Source organism: Phaenicophaeus curvirostris, chromosome Z (assembly GCF_032191515.1).
Source record: "Phaenicophaeus curvirostris isolate KB17595 chromosome Z, BPBGC_Pcur_1.0, whole genome shotgun sequence".
Lineage (NCBI taxonomy): Eukaryota > Metazoa > Chordata > Aves > Cuculiformes > Cuculidae > Phaenicophaeus > Phaenicophaeus curvirostris.
In genome coordinates, this window is record NC_091431.1 from 57,925,851 (window position 1) to 57,945,248 (window position 19,398).

At 39.6% G+C, this 19,398-nt stretch overlaps 1 protein-coding gene across 2 annotated transcripts in view; it reads left to right on the forward strand.

The window, feature by feature from the left end:
* Positions 1-19,398, forward strand: part of ARL15 (ARF like GTPase 15) — a 225,438-nt gene that overhangs the window by 3,350 nt on the left and 202,690 nt on the right. Inside the window, exons 2-3 of one of the 2 annotated variants that reach the window (XM_069879799.1) lie at positions 9,080-9,170; positions 9,804-9,860. The exons of the other annotated variant lie outside the window; for it this stretch is intronic. Coding sequence (XP_069735900.1) covers positions 9,807-9,860 — 54 coding nt within the window. The 5' untranslated portion in view covers positions 9,080-9,170; positions 9,804-9,806. The remainder of the gene's footprint in view (positions 1-9,079; positions 9,171-9,803; positions 9,861-19,398) is intronic. 2 annotated transcript variants of the gene reach the window in all.

Consider the following 19,398-nt stretch of genomic DNA (forward strand, 5'->3'; position numbering starts at 1 on the left):
ATCTTCACTCATTTAGAGGCACCTTTTACTCATATGATTTATTCTTCTCATACTAAAGTTTGCTCCTTCAGAACATACTATGGGAACACAATTGCATCAATGTAGATTTGTAGGGTTTTGTCACTGCATAATCCTGTGGTGTATCTGTAGCCTCCTCCTGCTTTGTTCTTGCTGCATTGTGCCTGGAAGGATTATACTGCATGCATAAAACTTGTGTTGGCTGGTCTGCGTTCAATACACTATGCTTAATTTGAGAAATTACGCCATGATGCGTCTTACAAAAAGCATGATGTGTGACCAGTCTTGCAATTTTTGCTTGAAGGACTCGTGGAGAAACAATAGCAGTGCTTCAAATTTTCAAATGTGATACTTGCAATCCAAATTTTAAGCTGCTGAGTAGACTTTCACAGTATACTTCATCAGAGGCAGCATCTGTGCTAGATAAGGATCTTACACTGAATAGTTGCATGTATCAGCCTGATCCACATAGAGCTTTTAAAAGTTACTTTAGAGGGTGATGTGGGAATTGGAATCGGTGTGACTCCACCAAAAAAGAATAGGTCTTTTATGCCCCTGTGAGTTTGTAAAATAAATTTGATACCCTGTTTAATTTTGTATATTTAGCAATCTTAATATGATAGTTTATCCTTAATGTATATCCTATACTGTGTAGTATCTTAGTTGCATATAAGAATGTTTCTTTGGGCAGGTAGTAAATAGTGTATTCCAACCTGAAATGGAAGGTAACACTTATGTGAACAAACCACCTCAACTTTGGTGATTTTTTTTTTTTCCCCTTTACTTAAAAGTTAAGCATGAACATGAGCATTGCAAAGTCAAGAATGTGCAGGTACATAGCGCAGTAGAATCCTTATTGCTTTGTTTAGATTTTTTTTTAAACTATAACAAGTTTGGGGTTTTTTTTGTTCTTTGTACATTTGTTAGCTGTTATGAAGTCTTTTACTTCTTTGTGTGTGCACATAGAAGTTGAAATGTGGGTATTTTTAATAAATTTAACTAAATTTTCAAGTTTTAGATGAATAGGCCATGAAGTGACTTCAGAGTTTCTTGGTTTCTGAAAGATCTTGACCTCATGTTCTGCATAGTTAATGTCTGAGCACAGTGTTTCTTGACTGAGGAAAGCCACGTATACCAAACTCTGGTGTTTTGTAAAAACATGAGGCAATATTAAAATAAAAAAAAAAATGTTTCTGAGAAACTCTTATTGATTGGCCAGCTTACTTTTAAAACCTTCCCTTTGAGTTAGTTGGATACTTTGATTGGGCCAGTTTGATTTAGAAAGTGGTAATACATGATAGATCATGATCGCTTAATTGTTCTGTTCTACTTCAGATCCCATCTTTCCCTTCTGTTGCCTGTTGCGCTGTTTGATACCTGCAGACCACACAGAACATTTTTTCTTATACTACATATTTGTATTATGGAGTCATCTCTTTGAAGGTTACATTGCTGAAAGTTTGTAAACCAGTAGCTGCTGTTCTTGGAATAAAGAAAGATGGGGCAAGGTCTGTACTAGAAACCCTGGATTCTTCCTCTGAGGCATGTATGTTTTTTTGATATACCACTTGCAACACTGAGCAATAGAGGTCTATGTAGCGTTACTCTGTTTGGTACACATTTCTCTCATTATATGAATTTTGTCTTTTGTGATATAACTATAAGGGTTATTGGGACTGTCTGTTGTCTTATCTGTCAGCTATAACATCCTTGAAATTTTGCAACCTCCATGGGGCACAATGGCTTGTGTTTTAAGATACTATCTCTCTTCCTTCAGTTTGAGAAGTTGATTGGGAATGAGGCTGAGAGATCTCACGTTGTTTCAAAATAAAGGTATAGCTAAATGTAGGAAGGAGGGCAAGTAACAGATACAAGATCAACTAATCTACAGAGTGCATGCAACTGTATTGGTGTTTGGATCAGATGTGAATTTTTGAAGAGAATCTTAATCACCACTATACTGTATGCAGATTTGCATTGCAGAGTGGTTACGGATCATTTGAGCTTAAAATCTTAGAATGGTTTGAGTTGTAAGGGACTTCAAAGATATTCCAGTTCCAATCCTCCAGACATGGGCAGGGACACCTTCTACTAGATCAGGTGGCTCAAAGCCTCTTCCAACCTGACCCTGAATACCTATTTCAGTGCCTCAGCACCCCCACAGTAAAAAATTTCTTTGTAATGTCTGATCCAAATCAGCTGAAAACAGTTACCCCTTGTCTGGTCCCTGCACTCCTTGATAAAGAACCCCTCCCCAGCTTTCCTGTAGGCTCCCTTTGGAAGGATATATTAATATTCTTGATGTTTTTCAGATGAAACCAGATTGGAAGATGCATTCAACTAATAAGTTTTCAGTCTACAGGACCAGATCAGAACTACTCTGAAGTAAAATGCCTGAAATACGTAGTGTGAATACTTGTTCTTCAACACCAACTCTTGCAATGCAGCTTTACTTTCTATTATATATACGGCCACAGTCATTTAATCTAGAATTGTGAGTGCTGCTGCTTCTGATGGCTTTCTGCACGAGCTTAGCAACATAGGAAGAAATCCAAAACAAATTTTTGCGTCCCTTATCCAAAGGCGTTTTCGTGGCTATGTTCCTGTTGGTATTTCAGCTCTATGGAGAATAGAACTGAATAGAACATTTTTTATAGTAAAACCTAAATCAACTGGGAATGGCAAATAGGATCAGTTCTGGGAGACAACCTCCCCTGAATGAGTGAGCATCCTTCTGATTTAAGTAAGTTTTGGGAGTTCATGAACCTGAGTCTGACTGAAGACCTGGAAGAGTGGTGCTCTGGAGAGCAACTCATACGTGGTATAATCTACCTAGCCAGTACTGCAAACAGTTTTTTGCTGAAGTAAAGTTGTAATCAGCCATATAGAAAGGGCAAAAAAAATATCAGTGACTTAACTACCTGGAAATTACTTGGTTCAATGTAAATCAGTGAGCAGAAGCGTAGAAGTCCTCTGAAGAAGATAAAAGTGAAATGATGTATTTGCACATCCTGTAATAGGAAGTATTATTGAATTCCCCAGGTAAACTTATGATTCAAAGTGACTGTTTCAAACAGTGAAACTTTCATACAGCTTCCTTGGGAACACAAAGGAATGCCTTAATATGATTATAACTTCCAGCACAAGATTCTGTGAAGTTGCAGTAGTAGTGCAGTGCCAGAAACTTCATTCTTTTCAGATGCATACCCTAAAGAAACAAGTGAACTAGCACATTTAAAATCAAATTACCAGTTTGCCTTTTCTGTGATGAGGATTGCACTACGGTAGTAGATGTTAGTACATCAAAAAATCAGTCCCAGTTTCTAAAAATGTATTGGTGTCTGTTTGTTACGAGTAGCCCTACTGTCCTTGTGAATTACTCCCAGGTTCAATATGTGTTGGGTCCCATGTTGCTCTGCAGCGTGCTGCTCCTGAATTCTTCAGTCAGACCTCCAAGCCTAAGGCAACATAATAATGAATTTCACAAAAGGTTAGAAATGCAAGCTTTCAATAAGAGAGAAAACCTGCTTTTAGCAAGGACAAAACATTCCTACTAATAACCCACATTGATTACCATTTTTGGCTCATTGTCAGTACAATTAGCTCATGTTTTTTAATACTGCCAGCTTGTGATGTTTATTCTCTTAAACTGAGTTCTGAAGTTGTGTGATTATGTGAGGATATCATCTTTCCACTAATAAAAAAACCCCACCAAATTTCAAAATTAAAGGCACAACTGTGGGCCCAAACAGCCGTAAAACTGCAAGGAAGAAACCTATATGGTAGGGTTTTGGCTCACAATATTCTGGAGTGTTTTGGTCTTCCTTTTTTTTCCACAGTGTGTTTAGCAAAACTTTCTGAAGTGTAAACTATCTGACTGCATAAAAGTGCTTGGGGACATAAATATGGTATTTGCGCTTGTGTAAGAGAATAGCTCATCTCATAGGTTTGTCTCACTGGCAGCCTGGTAAGGTGACTGTATTAATTGTCAGCATGAGGATGTAAGTAGCTTCCTTCTGTCAGAGGAAGATGCACAGAGTGGCAAGTCTAGCTGACAAGTCCTCTTATGTTTAGCTTTAGTCCTGCCCTACAGCTTTGTTGCTTATAAAGAAAAGCAGCCAGATGAACATGAGTCTTTGTACGATGTTTTGTGTTTATGGTGGAGCAGTAGAAGAGAAATTTCTTGACAGTACCACATTGGCTTTTGGCATTGGGGAATCTGAGGAAGCAACATGGCATCCAAGAGCCAGTAGGAATTCGATATGAGAAAGAGAGTTGGCAGTTGTTTGCTTTTCTTGTTATGACTTGTGCCATTTGGATGGAAGAAGCATCAGGTTTCCATGTTTTTATTACTTTTTTACAGCAACTACTAGTCTTTCTTAATGTGATTTCTCTCTAATGGAGATTAAAAACTTAAGAGTGATAAAAAATGAAGTTGTTATTCTGTAAGCTACCAGTAGTAGATTTAATAAATAAGCATTGATATCACTGCTCTGGCAGTGAGTAAAAGGAAAAAGTGCAGAGATTATGAGGAAATTTCGTGTTCGTGTGCACATGCTCTGTTTGGGCTGATGCAGAGACAAAATATGTATTGAACCTGGGAAAATTATAATGCCCCTATAAAATGGCAATAAAATGGCAGTTGAAATTCAGTGTTGATAAATGTGAAGTTGTATATATTTATAGTAGAAGTCACATGACAGTACAGATGCATGGACGGGGCCTAAAATACCTCAGGAAAGGAAAAGAGGATCCTTCTTTAAAATGTCATCTCAACTCAGGCATCTGTCAGAGAGTTTAGAGTATGAGGAAGGAAAATCTCATTTTTCACATTCCTTAAATACAAGGTTTGCTGGTGTCTTAGATGCTACATTTCTGACTACATTGTCTCAGAGTATTGTAAAACCAAAGAAGATAGAGAAGGATGACTGGGTAATTGAAAGAAAACAATTGCTTCCATATGAGGAGGGATTAAATAGTTATCACCCTTCAGTCTGGAGAAGAGATAGCTGAATGGTGTGGGGAGGCAACATTATAGATGTCTTTGAAATCATGAGGAGCAGGTACTTGAGCAACAGAAGAACTTGATGACAGTTATAAACCAGGAACAGCTTTTTTTTTTTCCCTCACAAGTAGAGTTGAATTCTGGGTCTCACTTGTGCAGTAACATTAGGCAGTAGACTCGTAAATTGTAATTGAGTAATGGAGTTTCTTGGAGACAGGTCCATTGCGGATGGTGGGGTATTCAGCGTGGTATTTAATTGGTAGGCTTGTGGATATCCTGAAGCTGTAATCACTGGAGTTTGAGAGTATGTTCATGAAATACAGTTCCCTGTATGTCCTGGTACTTTTGCTGTGTGGTAAACACCTCCATCCCCCTACACTGAGGGGACAGCTAGAACAGGAAACTGCAGTTAGAAAGTGGAGATACTCTGGATGGTGTCCAGGAGTGCTCCCCAGTGTAAGCACAATTATGTTCACTAGGCAGGAAGTGAGACTTTTTTTAATGAAAAGGGATTTATGAAGATACTTCAACTGCTTCAGGGACATGTAGCTAAAGGGTTCCTTCTGCTTGGAGGTGCTCCCTTGGCATGTGAACAAAGGCTATTTGCCATTCACAATTTGTATCCTAACCAATTAATGACTATATTTAAGGTCCACAAAACTGAACGAACCTGAAACTGAACTGACAGTCTATGCAGAACCTGGAGTGATGATGTGTTCCGCAGTAAAGTATCTCTTCTCTCAGTGCTATTCTTGCCTGTAAACTTGCTTAAATTCAGGTTTTAGTGAGAATGGAAGAAGGTGCAGAATTCTTGAGAAATGTCTATGCTGTTCTTGCAGCTATTAATTTTGTGTTGGCTAATCTGCATCTTTCACTGCCTGAACCATTGCAGTCCTGGAAACAGTCATGGAAAACTGTTCTAGTGAGGCTATTGCCAAAAAAGAGGAGAGAGCATTGTTCTCTGGTGCATCCACTTGATTACTTTATATGATGACAAGAGAGTTCTTGGATGCCATCCTAATTCCTTTTCATATATCATTGCCTTTCCATCAGCATCAGGTTTCTTCTAGTCTCTAAGCTCAGAATTGTTTTTCTAATGATTGTGAACAAGAAGGTCAGTATTTTAAAAATCTAATTATTCAGCATTAAAAGAGAAAATAAAAGCATGTTGTGTGTCTTTATCTCTGAGAACTGTACTAAAAACAATTTGGGAATTTAAATTAGAAATGTTATTAATGGAGTGTGGTAGAGGGCTGTGACATCTTTTGCAGAAAGAGGAGTCTCAGAGCTGCTACTTGGAGTTCAGTACACAAGCTTAGCAAACAGCAGTTCTGGTCAAAGTTCCTGCCGCCTGGACTGTAGTGTAGTTGTGTGTGTTTTTGAGTACCTACGCGTTCTTTAAAACTGGTGAGTGCTGAGAATTCCAGTCAGGCTCCATATATCCTTAAAATCTGCATATGGTTTACATTTGTATTGTTAATTTTCACATTTCTGAAAAAGGTGCAGAAAAGAATGGGGCAGATAAGCTTTTTGCCTGGGAAGTCCAGTAATTCGGCGTGATTACTGGCATGGACCACTTCTTTATAAATAAGTGGGAAGGCATCTTTATTTTACTAAAGCAACTTATCACCAGAAAAAACCCAACAACTTCCTTTTCTCAAATTGCTTTCTGATTTTGTGGTCTTGGAACTATACTTAGTGCTGTAATTTATTTAGGTTTGTGGCAAAGCAAGCTGAGGTCAAGGTGAATGTTTCTCTTGGCTGGCAGAATTGAGGATACCAGCTCCTGCAGTTCTGTCAGGTGTTGAGCCTTTTGTGTCTCTTCCCACAAACTGATTAGGATCCCTCCCCACCTTTTGCCCATCAAGTTTCTTGAGGCTAGTGCTTTCAGCTTTGTGGGTGCAGCTTTAAGTGATAAGTTGTAAAACATGCTCTAGTCTCTGCCAAATTTGAGCTCATGAGTATTATGAGTAGGAATTTCATTCCATATTTGTCAAAGATATAGATAATAAAACAAAAAATTTGTGTGGTTGAAGAATAATCAATGCCAGTGTCAGAGCTGCAGTGTGTTTTTTTGTTTGTTTTAAAGACCAAATGCCGTAAGTACTTTGTTCTGATATTTGCAGTGATAGCTGAGTGCTTGGAAAAAGAGACAGAACAAATGATTGTTGAGGATGAAAGCTTGTACAGCTGCAAGGCACTCTTAAATCATTATGAACAGTTAAGTTTTTTACAACGCATTATTAAAATAACTAAGTTTTTGGCAAATGTGTGTTAGCCATGAGTTTAATTTCCAGCTGGAGAAATTATTTAATGTTTGAGATGACCCTTTGCCTAAGCAGAAGGGTGTATATTGGCAGAGGTGCATGCATGTGTTGTTTGACATATTTGACCTGACAACTCCATTTCTCACTTAAAGTGTGTTAAGTAACTTATGTTAAGAGTAGGTCTTTGTAGCATTGTATCAATCAAGATATCTTTCTTTGGTAATAATTTGTAGGTGTATTTTTACATTTTTTTTCTTTTGCTTTCATGCCTACCATGTAAAATCCTTTCAGAAAACAACAATAAAATGTAAGTAAATGATATGCAAATTCTCCAACAATTGTTTTGTTGCCCAATGTCCAAAATGAGTTGCAAAACTGAAGTAATGAAAGATAACAAATATCAGGAATAAATTCCCCATTGCAGCAGCAGGTTATCGCATGTTGTAATTCAGTCATCACAGCAAAATTCTGTAAGATATGTTACTAAACTATTAATTATTTAAATCAATCCTGATACTTTTTGGGTAATAAAATGGAAATAATATTGGGGAAATGTAAAGGTTTTTTTTGGAGGAGGGTTGAATGTAAGAGAAGCTAATAACAGCACTTGAATGCATAATTTTTTTTTTAACACTGTAAACAACAGATCATAAGCATTATTTTGGAGGCTTGGGGAAGGGATAGTAATGTTTCATAAGGAAATACGTCTAATGGTTTGCTTGTGCTGCATGTTTACTTCTCTTGCAACCTGAAAAAATCTTTATAGACAAAATTGGGTCTCTCGTCAACACAGAATTTGTCACAATTCTGAAAATACAAATTGATGTATCTATCACCTTGTGTTTAAGTAGGGGCTTAAAATGCAGCAGACTCAAGGTAAACATTAGGAAACATTCTTATAGGGAGGGTAATGAAGCACTGGACTTGATTGCTTGGGGAAGTCACCCATCCCTGGAGCCTTTGGAACAAGGTCTGCAAATACTGTCAGGAGGGGTGTAGGTATGGTTTATAACCCCACCTGTCCCACTACTTTGCCAAAAGTAGGATTTCCCAAAGTCAGTTCTGTTCTTATTTTTCTGTGTAGCTGGGCAGGGAGGAGGGGGGAAATATCCTGGTAATTTAAATGGTGCTTTGAAGCAGCCTTTCCTTGTCACTAATAATATTCTAGACTGCTTCCATTAGAAAAGAAAATCAACCATGCTGTTGAGGTTTGCTTTTAGGTTTTTGTGCTGCACTTTTTCACTTTCAGACAGTTCAGTGACATATTGTTTAAAATTTAAATTTAGCAGTTACAGCAAAAGAAAAATGTTGCTACACAATTTTTCATTACTCATAATTCATAACAGCAGCTCTTTTATTTTTTTTTAAATCGCAATTCTAATTAAATGGGTAAGTCAATTGCAGGCAGTTTTTTAGGGGGAAGTTAGAAAGCAGATGCTGGAAAAAACCAAAAGTTTTACAGATACAGTTTGAGGTCTGTAGCATCCAGCACTTCACCTAAAATGTCTGAAAATGCATGCAGATGGTGTGCAGTCTTGTTAAACATGTAGTAAAAATGTTCCATTTGACTGCTTTAATTTTTGTCTACAGTGACTTTCCCGATACCTTTTTAAAAGTAATTCCTCAATTACTTCTCTGAAGAAATCATTGTAAGCCTGCATTATTGTACCTGACTGTGTATTAAAACTGGCAAACCTATAGTAGGTTTTATTTTTATATTGGTGAGTTGCGTTTATTTTCTGGCTTTTTAATGCTAATTAAAGAAGGTATTTTTCATCTGTCTCATCAGAAATTCATAGTCCATCCTCAGCCTCTCTGGGTGACTGCAGAAGACATAGGATTGTGGCATCACTTCAGACTGGAAGTTGAGCAAGTTGAGGGTAAAAACTTTTAATATGATTGTTCACAGCTGTAAGAGCAGATTAAATATATGTTCAAGATGGAGAGTTCTAGTTTGAACATGAAAATATTGGGAAGACGAAAGGAGAATGACTTCAGAAATGTGGGAACATTAAATTCTATGCATTATTTTGGTATTTAGAGGAAGAGAATTGAATGGTGATGCAGGGAGAGATGAACTGTAATATTTAAATTTGGAAGCTATTTACAGTCTGCTAAGAAGCCAAAAAGTACATTATTCTATTAAAATGTCTCTTGCAGGTTGTTTTTAGACCAGAGCAGATAAAAAGAAGTGGGACTGGAAGCTTGCATGCATAATGTTAACGTTGTGTACAGGTGTTTTGGGGAGCATTAGGTAATTTAAGGCCTGTAATGAAATACTGAATTAGTAAATGTAATGGTGTTGGCACCTGCTTCTGTGTGAAGGGTAGTAAGTATCTGTAAAATCTGAATTTACATGGCATTTTTCAGAACTTGTTTAATACAGCCTTACAGATGAAAGATAAAGTAATATACCATCAAATGTTTCTTTCATGGGAGAGGGGAGAGATGGGAAGAAAACTAATTCTTAATAAATAGGATTCTTGATAATGTCTTTATTTTAATTTCTTTAGACTATGTCTGAATGTATCCAGCTCTCATTTGCTGTTTGTAGAATTGGCATTTACACGGTAAGGCGATATTCTAACTAACTAATATTTGCTAGTGTTAATGCCACTTAAGTGAAAGTAGTAGTTTTTTGGTACCATGATTAAATAGTGCAGTTGGCAAACGGGATTTGTCATATTAGTTTACATAAATGGATTACAGCATGGTTCTGTCCTGTCAAAGACGTAATAATATCAGAACAAAATTGAAAAGGAAAGAAAATTTCAGCTAGGCTCTAAAGGTGTAAGAGAATTTGGAATTCATGTGTATCAGTTGCTGAGAATTCTGGCTTAATGTTATTGCTGAGGGGTTTGTATATGTTTGCTTTTAAATATCCCAGATGTTTGAGTATCGTCCTGTATTAAATTATGTTAGCTAAATGCACATATTGTTGTAAACTTTGTCTGGAGTGCCTTAATGTTTTCCAAATGTTGTTAAGTTAAACCTCCCAAACCTTAGTCAAGCTATATGAAAGAAACATGAGGTTTACTTAAAACACGTCCTGAATATGCTATGTTATTTTTTTGGCTCCTCCCAGTTGTTCCAGTTAGTTATGAGACCAGTTAGATGAATGGAGTGTTTCCTAGAAATTCATTGTGTAGGCTGCATTTAAGGAAGAGTGACTTATGCATTGTGTGAGCAGAGATTACACATACTTCAAATCTTGCAGCTTTGGAATGGGAGAGCTGCTCTTATTCTTAATACCTTTCAGGAGGAAGCCTGGCACATACTACTTCCCCCTTTATTAGGCTGTACAGTCAAAGTGCAGGTGACTTCTGAAACTGTGATGAGGGCTATGTACCATCAATAGGTCTTACTTGAGGACAAAATTGCAAAACTGTTTTTTTGCATTTACTTCTATTCTCAGAATTTGGTTTCAGGTGCCATTTAATATCTACTTGAAGTTTTTTTTTTCTTTTTTCTCCCCATGTAATTTGCCTGCATTCTGTTTTCAGCATCTGAAAGACTATTTTCTAAATGGTATAAAATAATAGATTGGGAAAACGGGCACAAAATCCTAATGGAGGAAACTGCTACTTGCAAAGTCAAATGCGTATTTTTCTTTCATATTTAAGTTCCTTGGGAAGACTTTCTCTTCCTAGATTTCTATGTGATAAGAGTATGCTTGTCTTGAAGGAACAGAGGGTTACAGTGTGAGATTTTAATAGCTGCAAGGTATGCAAAACCCATCTGGAAGCTCTCTAGTAGGCCAGAGTAAGCTGACCAAATGAATTTCAGAGGATGTCCAAGTATGGGTATTGCAGAACTGGGTATAATCAGGTATCATGTAAAGCAAAATACACCCTCTGACAAGAATTAGTTCTGGTCTAGTTTAAAATAGGTAAGTTTGGTATGTATACTGCAGTGCTTTGCTAAGTTGTGCCAACTGCAGTTATAGTGGCAGTTGGATAACTGATACCTCATTCTGACCTTTTGGGCAGCATAGTGTTGAATTTCATCAAACATTTAAAATCACAAAATATAAAGAGTTAGCTTCATTTACAAAAATGCTGAGAGGAACTAGTTTTATCAACTGCTGGTTCTTAATTGAAGAAAGTGAGCATGCTGATGAGTAAACTTTAGAGCATCCAGAGATTACTGTTATGGTCACAGTGTAGAGGGAGGGCATCCATCCCATGTGAAGTGCATTTGAAGGCTAAAATAGGAAAATGCTAGGTGCCGAGTGTGTTTGCTTATATAGAAATACCTGTCACTGGAAAGGCACGTTGCAGGTGATCTGACTGGAGAGTGAGTTTGGACAGCTTTGGTACAACAGTAAAGGTAGAAGCTTGCTGAAGTGAGTTACGTGGAAGGGCAGTGCAGTCTGGTAGCTAGCAAGCATGTTGCTCCCTACTAATGTCAAGAAGCAAAACACTAAACATATTTCCCATTTAATTAATTCCTTATATCTTGTGTTGCATGCTTTCTTCTGTGTACTCCTGTGCTTTGCAGATTTAATAGAATTTTTTTTTGTTAATTGATTTTTATCCAAAGGCCACGCAATCTCTCAAATGCCAGTCCTTACCAGCACCATGTGTTCTGTTTGTACTGTATTACTTGGACACTTCCTCATTGTACAGTGCTGCAAGTGTCTTGCAAAGGTTCTTAGTCCTTTGGACTACAGACATCTCAACTGTTAGTCTGTTATCAAGCTGCTTATCAGTAATGCTCCTGAGCACCCATTGCATCAGCTGTATTACTCCGTTAAATAGTCTTCCTGTTTTTCAGGCTTGTACAGATTATTACATGGAAGAAGGGTTTACATAGTTATCCGTGGTAAAAGAGCCTGTGCTGCCTTCAGCTGCTATGACTAAGAGTGTAAAGCTTTGTTGTCTTGGGCTAGGAAAAGCATGGATGTTTGCAAAAGTGCAGAAAGAGGTGTGATGTCCGTTTTGGGGGATTAAACTAGGTGAGGTTACTTGGGAGTGTATACCCTTGAAGGAGGGAGTAGTAGAAAAGTGGAGGTGTTTAACAGAAAACCTGTGTAGATATTTGTAATGTTCGGAAGCTGAAATACGTGTATCCTAAAATGGAAATGGTATCATGAAATTAAATGAAAACTTTTGGGATTAAAAAAAATCAACCAAGTAACCAACCAAAATAAAACTGCTTCATCCATGTGTTTTACAGAGCTAGTACCTTCTGGCAGAAGTTCTACTCTTCTCAGAGTCATGTTTCTGCTTCTTCCACCATAGCAGTGTCTGAGTCAGATGTGTCAGTTGGAAGTGTCGGAACAGGCAGATAAACTGCTTCTTGAATCTGTGTGGCTGGGGTGACTGTAAGCATATGATAGCTTGTACCAAAGCTTATTATTATATTATCATTAACTTCCTTTCTGTTTCTCATTTAATTTTCTTAACCAGGTACATATCCTAATAAAATAGTGATGGCGAGTTCAATCTACATAAACCTCAGAGGAGAGATAATAAAAATTTGTTGTCTTGTAAAGCATTTTTTAGGAAAGTTTATCACCTTTATATATATTTAGGACCCTGCCTCAGGAACAGCGTGCATAATTGTATGCCTACACATCTTCTCTGGAAGGTTCTATGATACTCTGTAGTTTGAGACTTCTTAAAATCTCAACTGTATTCATATAATAGTAAGCTTTTTTCAAGAGGTAATAAGGTATTTTTTCCAGTCCCTAACCACTAAATGTGACTCCAGGACTAAGCAAAAAGTAATTTTTCTATTGTTTGTTCTTTTGGATAACAACAGAGACAGAAGTCCGTGCTGTGGTAAGAACCATGCAGAAAAAAGAAGGTCCTTTACTAGCATGGATTAGAAAGAAAAATACTTTCAAACTTCCTGAGGAGGAAAAACATTCTCTCCTAGTAAGTTTTCCTTGATTGCAGAATATGGCATTGGTGGATAAACCATTTAAAAACGCTCTCAAAACCAGAGCAATAGGGATAACAAAAAGTCTTCTGTAAGAGCATTCTGCCTCTCAGATGCTTGGTATGGCAGAAGTGATGCACTCCAGCAGTATTGTATCAATCTTGGCATCTTCTTCCTGAAAATGATGAGTAATGGATATTTTCGTATTAGTAATGGCTGTGCTTGAATTTTGTGCACCAAGATGTGGAAATAAGTGATGCATTTATACAGTTGTGCTTACTATAGTTTATATGTGTTTAGTGTAGTAAACGCTGCAAATGTGCTTTTAGTTCTGCAGTATACTTTGGATTAACTTATATTTGTCTTTGTTCATAATGATAAATTCATGTCTTGAAGTGGTTTAACTGGAAAACATCTGGTGTGCTGAGGAATTTGTCTGACATTACGACAAAACAGAACTGACATTTATTCATGAAGTGGTGGAGGGGAAGCTCTTCAGAGAAGAGAAACCAACTGAGGTGGTAACTAAAGGTAGTCATGGAGTAGAAGGTAATCATGGGATATTGTTTGGAAAGGTTCAGGAGCCAGCCTGTGACTTACAGTATGCAAAGCTTCCTGTGAGACTCTTCCCCTCCCTGACGTGGTTTCCCATTGGAAAATACGAATTTGAAGTAGTAACAGAGCTCATATAGCATATCCTGTCTACTCCTCCCTTTCCCATATCGTGTCCTTGACATGAGCAGCAAAACAAAGGCACAGAAGGGTAGCAGGAAAAAGACCTTTTATGTGCTACCCTTTGGGAAATGTGGACAATTCCATTCACGGACATTATTGATATTCTGTGGGTAGACTGCTGGAAAGGAAAGGTATATTTTCAACTTCCAGCCTTAAAGGTGCTCACTGTCACCAGAGTCTTCAGTGACTTGGGTTTGATGGGAGTATGTCCACTTTGTTGTTGCAGATCTGTAGTCAAGCTACTTGAACCATGCTGGTTAGTGGTGTGTTGCTCCCAGTCTTAACAGGAGAATGAGGGGAAGAATGTTCTGATGTATGTGTTCTGTGCATGTGAATGTTAGATACATGGTGAATCTTTTCCCCATGAGACTTTCCCTTCTACTTTCCTGAAATTAAGAATGAATTTTGACTTTTTTTTTTAATGGAGAAAGTAAAAACGGGTGAAGTGGGACATCATTAAGGCTGGGTCAGTACTGAGGATCAGAACACAATTCCTTTCTGTAACTTTCCAGAGTTCATTGGTTAAAGTAAACTACCCTCAAATGGCTGAGCAACCTCTCTTTGTGGCCAGAGCTCAGAGAGTTCAGCTGCTTGGTCAACCAATCCTGCTGTGACAGCATTACTTCCCTGAGCTATTAGCTGATACGCACTGTACGTACAGCTGTTACTTACAGCCTCTGACAATTAGTAGTTTATTTCACTGGGAAAAAGATATGGTTTGCCAAATTAGCCTGTTAATCTTTGTCAGAATGAAATGCCTGTTTGACAGACTTGCAGGCTGGAATAGAGGTTTGTCCCAAACTAGGAACATTATGCACTTGGTTTGTGTTCCTTCTAACTACTCTCTGCTGTCCATGGCCTCTTCCTGCTCTATAAAACAGCAGTGTTGTTCCACAGACTGTTGCCTTTACATGGAACTAGGAAAAAAGCCTAGATCCTCATTACAACAGTCTTAAATCTTTTCTGTTCAGGTAAGTTGCCATTCAGTTTGTATTTATCAAAGCTATGTGGTTAGTTATCTAGTACATAAAGATTATTTTGCATCTTCATCTTGGGGGTCAGGATTCCTTATCTTAAGTGTTGCTGTCTTTCCACAAAACAGTTGTGTAATATATTGGCAAAATGTCATGTTTTGCCTTCTTTGGCTGGTCTGCATGAAAGATAAACTACTTCTGTAGACTAAAGTGATGCAGGGGGGGATTGTGTAGGTATGGAATTTTCCTGATGACCTCTGCTGAGCATCCTTTTTGGTTCAGATTGCAGAGTGGCCTCTTTAATTATAAAAATGAAAAATAAAAATTAATTCTTTTAAATGAAGAATAGAATTAAAATGTAAATTGCACTCCAACGACCAGTCAATTGGGAATAAACTCTATGCCCTTTATGAGGGCTGAAGGTTCGGCAGCCCAGCAGAAGTGCATTTACACCAATGCACGCAGCATAGGTAATAAGAAGGAGGAGTTGGAAGCTGTCGTAGGGCAAGGAGGCTATGATGTCGTTGCCATCACAGAAATGTGGTGGGACGACTCATATAACTGGAGTGCAGCTATGGCGGGGCATAAACTCTTCAGGCGGGACAGGAAGTATAGGAAAGTAGTCGGGGTAGCCCTCTATGTAAGGGAGGACTTTGATACCCTTGAGCTTGATTATGGTGATGAGGAGATAGAGTGCCTGTGGATTAAAATCAGAGGAGCCCAAAAGAAGGAACATGTTGTGACTGGAGCCTGTTACAGACCACCCAGCCAAGAAGCAGCAGCTGATGAGCTCTTCTGTATGCAGCTGAGGTTAGTCTCTAGATTGATGCCTCTTGTACTCGTGGGAGACTTCAATCTTCCAGATATCTGCTGGAAGTCCAATACAGGAGAAAGGAAGCAGTCTAGGAGGTTCCTGGATTGTGTGGAAGACAACTTCCTCACACAATTGGTAGACAAACCAACAAGGGAAGATGCCTTCCTGGACCTGCTGTTTGTGAACAGAGAAGGCCTTGTGGGGGATGTGGTGGTAGGAGGATGCCTGGGACAAAGTGATCACGAGATGATAGGGTTTTCAGTTCTAGGTGAGGTGAAGAGGGTGGTTAGCAGGACAGTTGCATTAAACTTCCAGAGGGCAGACTTCAGACTGTTCAGAAGGCTGGTTGGCAAAGTCCCATGGGAGACAGTCCTTAAGGGCAAGGGAGCCCACGAGGGCTGGGAGCTCTTCAAAAAGGAAGGCCTAGCAGCTCAGGAGAAAGCCATCCCCGTGTTCTGGAAAAAGAGCCGTCAGGGAAAAAAACCAGCTTGGTTGAGCAGGGAGATCTTGAGAGATATCAAAAAGAAGAGAACTGTCTGTGAGCTTTGAAAGAAGGGACAGGCCTCTTGGGTGGACTACAGGAGGGAAGTGAGATAGTGCAGGGAAAAAATCAGGAGGGCTGTGGCCCAACTATAGAAATCAGATTGTCTAAGTCTGTGAAAGATAATAAAAAATCTTTCTATAAATACATTAACAATAAAAGGAGGACTAGGAAGAATATACAGTCCCTATTGGATGCAGAAGGAACAACAGTGGCAGGAAGAGATGCGGTACTTAATGCCTGTTTGCCTCAGTCTTTAATTCTAAGGAAAGTTGTTCCCTGTGTGTACAAACCCAGGAGTTAGAGGAGCAAAATGAGGCTCCCATGATCCAAGAGGAGGTGGTTAGAGACTTGCTTGCCCAACTATGGACACCCACAAGTCTATGGGGCCGGGTGGGGTCCACCCACGGGTATTAAAGGAGCTGGCGGATGTGCTGGCCAAACCCCTTTCCATCATCTTCCAACAGTCCTGGCTGCCTGGGGAAGTCCCACTGGACTGGAGGCTGGCTGATGTTGTGCCCATCTACAAGAAGGGTCGCAGGGAGGATCCAGGGAACTACAGGCCTGTCAGTCTGACCTCAGTGCCAGGGAAAGTCATGGAACAGGTGATCTTGAGTGCTATCATGAAGCACATGCAAGAGAACTGGGTGATCAGGCCCAGTCAGCATGGGTTCACAAAAGGCAGGTCTTGCCAAACTAACCTGATCGCCTTCTATGATAAAGTTACCGCACTACTGGATGAGGGAAAGGCTGTGGATGTGATCTTCCTGGACTTCAGTAAAGCCTTTGACACAGTTTCTCACAGCGTTCTGCTCAGGAAACTGTCAGCCTCTGGGCTGGACAGGCGCACACTCTCCTGGGTGGAAAACTGGTTGGATGGCCGGGCCCAGAGAGTGGTGGGAAATGGAGTTAACTCCAGCTGGAGGCCAGTGACAAGTGGGGTTCCACAGGGCTCAGTGCTGGGTCCAGCCCTGTTCAATGTCTTTATCAATGACCTGGATGAAGGCATTGAGGGCACCCTTAGCAAGTTTGCAGACGACACTAATCTGGGTGGAAGTGTGGATCTGCTGGACTGTTGGGAGGCTCTAGAGAGGGATCTGAACAGGCTGGACCGCTGGGCTGAGACCAGTGGCATGAGGTTTAACAAGGCCAAGGACAAGGGTCCTGCATGTGGGGCACAACAACCCTATGCAGTGCTACAGACTAGGAGAAGAGTGGCTAGAAAGCTGCCTGGAGGAGAAGAACCTGGGGGTGTTGGTTGACAGCAGCTGAACATGAGCCAGCCATTTGCCCAGGTGGCCAAGAAGACCAATAGCATCTTGGCTTGTATCAAAACTGGCATGACCAGCAGGTCCAGGGAGGTTATTCTCCCTCTGTACTCGGCACTGGTGAGACCGTTCCTCAAATCCTGTGTTCAGTTCTGGGCCCCTCACCAGGAGAAGGATGTTGAGGCTCTGGAGCGAGTCCAGAGAAGAGCAACGAAGCTGGTGAAGGGGCTGGAGAACAAGTCCTACGAGGAGTGGCTGAGGGAACTGGGGTTGTTTAGCCTGGAGAAGAGAAGGCTGAGGGGGAGACCTCATTGCTCTCTACAGCTGCCTTGAAGGTGGTTGTAGAGAAGAGGGAGCTGGCCTCTTCTCCCAAGTGATGGGGGACAGGACAAGAGGGAATGGCCTCAAGCTCCGCCTGGGAGGTTTAGGCTGAACATTAGGAAGAAAAGTTTTCACAGAAAGGGTCATTGGGCACTGGCAGAGGCTGCCCAGGGAGGTGGTTGAGTCACCTTCCCTGGAGGTGTTTAAGGGACAGGTGGATGAGGTGCTGAGGGGCATGGTTTAGTGTTTGATAGGAATGGTTGGACTCGATGACCTTGGGGGTCTTTTCCAACCTGGTGATTCTATGATTGTGAAGCAAAGATATTAAAAATCCTCAGAGCTCTTGAACATCAGCCAGTTGTTGTGGTTCTGCAAGTTGAAGTTTTTTTGGTTCAGTTGCTAATAGAATTACCTCACTGTAATCTCCTAATGTTTGTCATTGTCTCTTCTCTTTTATCCCGTACTTCAGTTATTCATTATTGTATCCATTTTCTGCACTCCTGTCTTGTTCACTGGTACCTTAAATGTCATGTTTGTTTTCTTCACTCTCTGATGTTATTCTACTTCATCCTCTCCTTCTCTGTGAGATCAGACTTCTCGCCACTGAGAAAAGTAAGGCTTATTATTCTGTAGAGCTCACTTCCCTTGTACTTCAGACTTGTTTCTTAGTGTTGCTTTATTCATTTCCTCCAGCTTTGTCAGAGAGTTTTTTTATGTGTCCAATTGTTTGTTGGGATGGGTGGCGTTGATGGAAATGTGTGCCTGCAGATGGAACATATTGAGGTAAATTTTATGCTAAAGTCTCTTTCCCTCAAATTCCATTAATAACATCTTTTTTAAGCACTGTTCACACTATGTTGTAGTGAGACAATACACACTTCACCTTATGAAAGGTGATTATTTGTCCTGTAATTTTAAAACTGCATGCATTTTCAAAACACAAGAGGTTTTATTTCTTAGCCAAGCCTGTGTTAGGGGTTTTTTGAATATCTGCTTACTTAATTTTGTTGTCTTCGATTACACTGAAGACATTCAAGTGCATTTCTCTGGATTAAGTACTCTTGAGTAATAATTCCTCTGTGTAGGATCATACCTAGATGGTCAGCAGAGGCTCACACTCTGTTCAATTTCTGGCATTGTCTCCACTGTGACAAGCAAACTACAAGCAGATAGGGAATGTATCAAAACACAGCAGTGGAAATCGTGCAAGTTCTATACTGTGTATACTTGTCTGTGCATGGAAAACAAGGTGGAATTTGTTACCAAGTTCAGTCTGTATAGACAACGAATCTCAGAACAATGAAGGAAAAGTGGAAAGAGCCTGTGGAGTAAGACTTAACAAAGACTTTTGATTACTGGCATCAAATTTTGTGTTTTAGATACTCTTGCTTTGCTCTCTTTAGGGACTGTGTCCTTTTAATCCCCTGCTTGAGTGTACTGGCTATGGAAGAGAACGATTCCCACAAAAAGAGGATTGGGTCATGTTGTGGCATGTTAGAGGGAAGTAACCCTTGGTTTCAAGGGTTTTAAAATGCTTTTCACTAAAACATCTCACTCAACTTTGAACAA